Source organism: Sapajus apella, unplaced genomic scaffold (assembly GCF_009761245.1).
Source record: "Sapajus apella isolate SASKATOON/1434 unplaced genomic scaffold, GSC_monkey_1.0 scaffold46, whole genome shotgun sequence".
NCBI classification, from domain to species: Eukaryota; Metazoa; Chordata; class Mammalia; order Primates; family Cebidae; genus Sapajus; species Sapajus apella.
The window spans coordinates 2,650,786-2,656,785 of record NW_022436986.1 but is presented as its reverse complement, the minus strand read 5'-3'; the positions used below and the strand labels follow the sequence as shown (position 1 = coordinate 2,656,785).

Here is a 6,000-nt window from a genome sequence, read left to right as displayed (position 1 = left end):
AGCGATCTCGGCTCACCGCAACCTCCGCCTCCTGGGTTCAGGCAATTCTCCTGCCTCAGCCTCCTGAGTAGCTGGGATTACAGGCACGCGCCACCATGCCCAGCTGAATTTTTGTATTTTTAGTAGAGATGGGGTTTCACCATGTTGACCAGGATGGTCTCGATCTCTTGACCTTGTGATCCACCCGCCTCGGCCTCCCAAAGTGCTGGGATTACAGGCATGAGCCACCGCGCCCGGCCCTAAATTCCATTTTATCACAATTGAACAAATGGAGAAGATATGATGTAGAATGATTTTTCAAAAATAATAAAAATTAGAAACAAAATGTTCAACAGGAAGCTGACTAAATCATGGCACAGCCATATCATAGGATATTATGCAAAAACATAGACAGATACTTGTTCTCAATGTAAGTGAAAAAACAGGTTTGCCGGGTGCGGTGGCTCACGCCTGTTATCCCAGCACTTTGGGAGGCCGAGGCGGGTGGATCACGAGGTCAAGAGATCGAGACCATCCTGGTCAACACGGTGAAACCCCGTCTCTACTAAAAATACAAAAAATCAGCTGGGCATGGTGGCGCGTGCCTGTAATCCCAGCTACTCAGGAGGCTGAGGCAGGAGAATTGCCTGAACCCAGGAGGCGGAGGTTGCGGTGAGCCGAGATCGCGCCATTGCACTCCAGCCTGGGTAACAAGAGCGAAACTCCGTCTCAAAAAAAAGAAAAAACAGGTTACAAAACAATGTATATATAGGTATAGAAAATAGTATGAAAAAATAGACACTAATAACTTCCCATTTTTGAGTGAAAGAATCATGTATGATTTGTTTTTAACATTTTTTCCCCTTACATGGTTATCTTTATATAACAGAAAAATAAAGAGCTACTAATAAGTACTGCAAATAGCAAGGTCCATGAAAGCAAGACTTTCCATGGAGAAAAGGGAGACTGGTTTCCTTGCTCTATTTTGAAAGTGTTATACAAACCAAGGTAGAACCCAAGATAGGAGCCACTCAAGCTGTTCCACGCTTGGAAGTCTGCTTGAAACATTGCCGCTTGAAATCAAAAGTGTGGCCAGGGGTAAGATGTTTAGAATCTTCTCAATCCTACCTGTTTTGGACATTTGCTTTTCTTCCCTTGTATTTATCCATGTAAAGTCTTATTTGATTAACGGTTGAATCTACATACATTTTGAACTCCCCATTCTTGTATGAACAGAGTCTATATGTTAATAAACTGACTGACTGACTCACTTTAACTGAACACTTGGTGTGAGAGTTGGGGGGCAAGGGAAATGAAAAGGAAATGAAGCACAGTCTCCTCCGTGCTTCTGTTCTCTTACCAGGAAATGAAGACTGTATCTTCATGCCCACAAGTGAAATAGCCCAGTGTCCTTTCCTATCTGAATGTAAATGCATGGACCCAATGGGTAAATTAAACCCTAGAACAAAATGTTTGTCTGTAAGTTTTGGGAAAAAATAATGTACAGAGACAAACAGAAAAAAAAAAAAGTGCTTCCCTTCTCCACTGCTCCAAACATCTGCTATGTATGAAAGAACCTAAAGAATGGCAATCCCATTTCTGCCTGAAAGGATGCCTTAGGATCAGAAGGAGTACTTGTTATACCATCTCAGTAATAAGCCATGCTTGCCCCAAGTCTTACCAGAGAATAATGGCAATTATCTCAAGGCTTTCAACTTCTATGAAACTTTTACTTCCCAAAGAATAAAATACAAATTTAAGAACCTGACATTATAAAATTATCCTATTTAATTGATTTCATATCATTTTATTCTGGCAGAGAGCTTGAGCTTGGGCAACAATGGCATTTTTGACTCTAGTCTATGGGGATTTTATAACTTTATCCACCTGCCCAGCACAACTATGCCGAGGCTGGGAGTGACGGCTCACGCCTGTAATCCCGGCATTTTGGGAGGATGAGGCAGGAGGATCACTTGAGCTCAGGAGACCAGCCTAGACAATACAGTGAGGCCTTGTCTCTACAACAAACAAACAAACAAACCAAACACAACTATGCCCTTTGTCACTCAAACTCTCTCATTGTCTTTTTACATAATAAACACATTTATTTATTGTTTCAGATATTTTATTTTTCTTATTCTGACATTAGGCTATGAGAAGTACAAAAGATCCGTAAGTAAAAAAAAATTTTGTATAGCTTTGTAGTTAAAAAAATGCAAGAGAACAAAAACATTTTTTGAGTGATATTCATCTCTACAGATCTGAGTGACAGTCCACTTGAAACACTGCTGTAAAAGTGGTAAAAAATGATTTCATTGTGATTATGTTAAAATTTTTGATGTCTCTTTCACTTGTTTTAGGAAATCTGTCTTCTGACATTTATACTGGATGGATTCTTTACTTATATTTTGCTGAAGCCCAATTCCCTGCCTCTTCAGGGCTTCAATAATGACAGTTTTGTTTTACAGTCAGCTTGTGATATTTTGCCCAAAGGAAGATTCTGATAACAGCTTCAGCAGCAAGAAAAGCTGGATATAAATTTATAGTTACTGTCTTTTCCAATGTAAAAAAAAAAAAAAAAGTTGAAAAATATTGATGACTTTTTCTTAGTGTTAATTTCTCTTCCTGCAAGGATTTAATTTCATACTCATGTTGAGGATGAATTACCTTTGACGGGTTTTTTTCTTTTCCCAAAGTATTTTAAAAAAGCTTTCTTGAAAAGATGAATTCTTCCTATCCCTAGGATTCCGAGTAAAGATGACATATTGGAATGAGGGAAGTCCAGGTTTATCTTTCTATTTTCTTACCTAATAACTCGTTGGACATAAGAGAATTGAGATCTCCATGGATGGTCACCAACTCTATGAATGGCTGAAATTAAAAAAACAAAACCAAAACTCACTTTATTTAGTCCAAGATAATAAACACACTGCCAAAAGGTTACAGACACACAGGCCAAATGAACAACGGAAAGCCACATCAGAGGCTGCTTCAAAGCTTAAGACTTTTTTCTCCTCTGCTTAATAAGAAATAAATTATCATAGTCATCATCTTCCAAACACTTCTCCTTTTTTTTCTGCTTGCCCCTCTTGCCCTCCTTGGGATACTTGTCTTCTCTTGATGTGTGGTAATGTGATGAACGGTGAAAGGGCCTGGAAGGCTTCTGGGTTTTAAAACTGCCAGGAGAAGAGTAGGTTTTGGGGCCTCTGGGATAATCTTCATTCACTTCACGATGTCTGTCAGCCTTCCTGTGCTTCCCCCAGTTTCTATTCTTGTTCTTCATTTCTTTTTGTGTGTCTTTATTTTCTTGAGGCCACCTGTTGCTTTTCCTCGAGGCATGGCCCTTCCTTGTATCATGGTAGAGGTTCCCATTTGCTCCTTCTATGTAAGGTGGCATGGATGGCTCTGGGAAATCCCTGTTTTTCTTCAGTACTGAAAAATATAGAAGTATTTTTGCATATTCAGCAGCTAGACAGTCCATGCTTAGCTTTCCTAAGTGTGTAAATAGCTTGGCAGACAGGGAAGCTAGACATTTAACTATGTTAACAATATGACATCACTCACTACAAATTAAATAGTTGAAGTTCTACATTTCTGATTGCTAAAAATGAAACACATTCAGAAATCCAATGATAGTTAATTATTCTTTTCAACAGTTTAACGAGGTTAAAAATGGAGATGAAGACCAGTAAAAACAGTAATCATCTTAGCTTTGTGAAGAAAAGTCATGTCTGACCAATACAAGTTTCCCCAATGATAAATGAGGAGGCTCCTGGAACCAGTACCCAGGAACAGCTGTAGATGACATATATTTTACATTAAATGAGTAATATGCAGGAGCTGGGAGAGTAATTCCTCTCCTTTCCTCAGAATTAGTACCTTCACTTTGGAAATGTCCTGAACTGAGAGTCCAGAAAAGAAAAAGGCCAAAAGAGTCAGAAAATAAGGTATAGAACAAACTAAAAAATACAGATCTATTTTGTTTTTAAAGCAAGAAAGACAACTTGGAAAACTACCTTGAAGTATGTAACAAGAAAGAACAGAGGTAGAGAAAATAAGCAAATGATATTAATTTGGTGATAAAAGAACTATGTTTGCAACAGTAAATACAGAAACCATACAGGCAGATGTTAACTTGGAGCTCTGCTTGCAGAGGTGGCCTATAAGACATGACTTCTTCAGCTGGGCACGGTGGCTCATGCCTGTAATCCCAGCACTTTGGGAGGCCAAGATGGGTGCATCGTAAGGTCAAGAGATCAACACCATCCTGGCCAACATGATGAAACCCCACCTCTACTAAAAATACAAAAACTATCTGGGCATGGTGGCACGTGCCTGTAGTCCCAGCTACTGAGGAAGCTGAGGCAGGAGAATTGCTTGAACCCAGGACACAGAGATTGCAGTGAGCTGAGGTCGTGCCACTGCACTTCAGACTGGTGACAGAGAGAGATTCTGTCTCAAAAAAAAGAAAAAGAAAAAAAGAAATGACTTCTTCAGGGAAGCTCCAGGAATAACTTATCAGGAAAGCCTTTCTTTCCATAAAAAAATACTGGAGACATACACATGGAAAAAAAATAATTACCTGTCAAACAGAAAAATCTCAATGGATTTTTCATCTATCTGCATACATAGATGGATAGTAGTATTTTCTGGGCATTTTCTAAAATAATCACTGTAAAAAAATGTTTATTGTGAAAAGATTAAAACGGGATTATTTCTGAAGTAGGTGCTTGGTTTCTGGAGATCAAGAAAGTTCCAGTTTCTTTGGTAATTATTAAAAATACTTTGTATGTTAACCAATGACCCCCAAAGCAGGCAAAGACAGTACAAAGAAATTTAGAAACTACTACAAAAGTGATCTAACAAGAAGTCTAGCAACATACCTTTTATTTTTTGTTTTAGTCTCTTTTCTCTCTCCCGAATTTCATATTTGTCATCATAGTAGCAGATGAATGGAGAAACTGGAGAGGGATCATATACTTCTCTTTCTGGACATTCCTACAAATTGTATTTAAAATGGTCACACTATTCAAAAACCTTTTTGCAAGATTATGGAGCATGCTAATTAGAGATGAGCCCCATATCACTGGTACCTCATGTGGTGGCTACAGGATATAGTCCTTGCTTGGGTGCTGGGAGGGTCACCCAGCCCTAAACCCCACCGTGCTTGTGATATTCTTTCAAGCTTGAGTTTTCCTCCCTTACTTCATTACCTATGAAACCCTTCGTATCTGTTTTCAGCCTTCTCTGTCTAACTCCTTTCACATTCTGAGGTAACAGACTTGCCTCTCTGTTAGAGGGTGTATGTTAATAAACTTCATGTTGGTATTACTCCTTTGTTTGTCCATCACTTCCAACTTCAAGTGCTTTTCTATCTCTTCTTCCTATCCCCAAAATGTGGGTATAAGTTCTAAGCCCTTTGCTCTTTTTCTCTAGATACAAATGGTTTGCAAGCTTATTTTAACTCAATATTCACTGCTTATAAGGGTAGTGATTCTTATGGGGGAGGTAGGTTGGTGGTAGGTTATGTCTAGCTTAAAATTGTTCCTAGGTAATTGAGAGGCATCCCCAAGGAAGTTTCTCTTCTTGCTTCCCCCATCCACGTTGAAATCCTTACTCTTACCCTTTTTCCCAGGATAGCTTCCTACTCTCATGACTCTGGCCTCTCGACAGCTAGTGTTTCCCAAATCCATAGCCTTTGGCCTGAACCACTCACTGCATAGCAGGCTTTTGTTTATCATGATCTGTGACACATATCCATTCAGCATGTTTGAAATCTTTTCTTTTGGAACTTTCCCCTTTCTGCCTCTGCCATCTTGCCTAAAAATTACTTTTAAATTCTTCACTGTTTCTTAGCTAAGTAATGAAAAACAATTAGAATATATTTTAAAGAGTAGGTGAAAAGTCCACGTAAAATTTAATCAAGTCTGAACTTATACTTCTAAGATATCTGACCAAGCTAGTAGCCAAACATTTATGTACTTAATTTGTAGAGTTAAAAAATTAAGAATCATTCTACGT

The 6,000-nt window shown here is 38.8% G+C and overlaps 1 protein-coding gene across 3 annotated transcripts in view; it reads right to left on the bottom strand.

Moving 5' to 3' along the window:
* Positions 1 to 2,091: 2,091 nt before the first annotated feature.
* The window catches only part of ZCCHC7 (zinc finger CCHC-type containing 7), a 227,746-nt gene continuing 223,837 nt past the window's right edge, over positions 2,092 to 6,000 (bottom strand). For all 3 annotated transcript variants that reach the window (XM_032240090.1, XM_032240088.1, XM_032240089.1), the window contains 2 exons: positions 4,863 to 4,977; positions 2,092 to 3,411 (listed from right to left, as the gene is read on the bottom strand). In XM_032240090.1, coding sequence (XP_032095981.1) covers positions 2,978 to 3,411; positions 4,863 to 4,977 — 549 coding nt within the window. In that variant the 3' untranslated portion in view covers positions 2,092 to 2,977. The remainder of the gene's footprint in view (positions 3,412 to 4,862; positions 4,978 to 6,000) is intronic.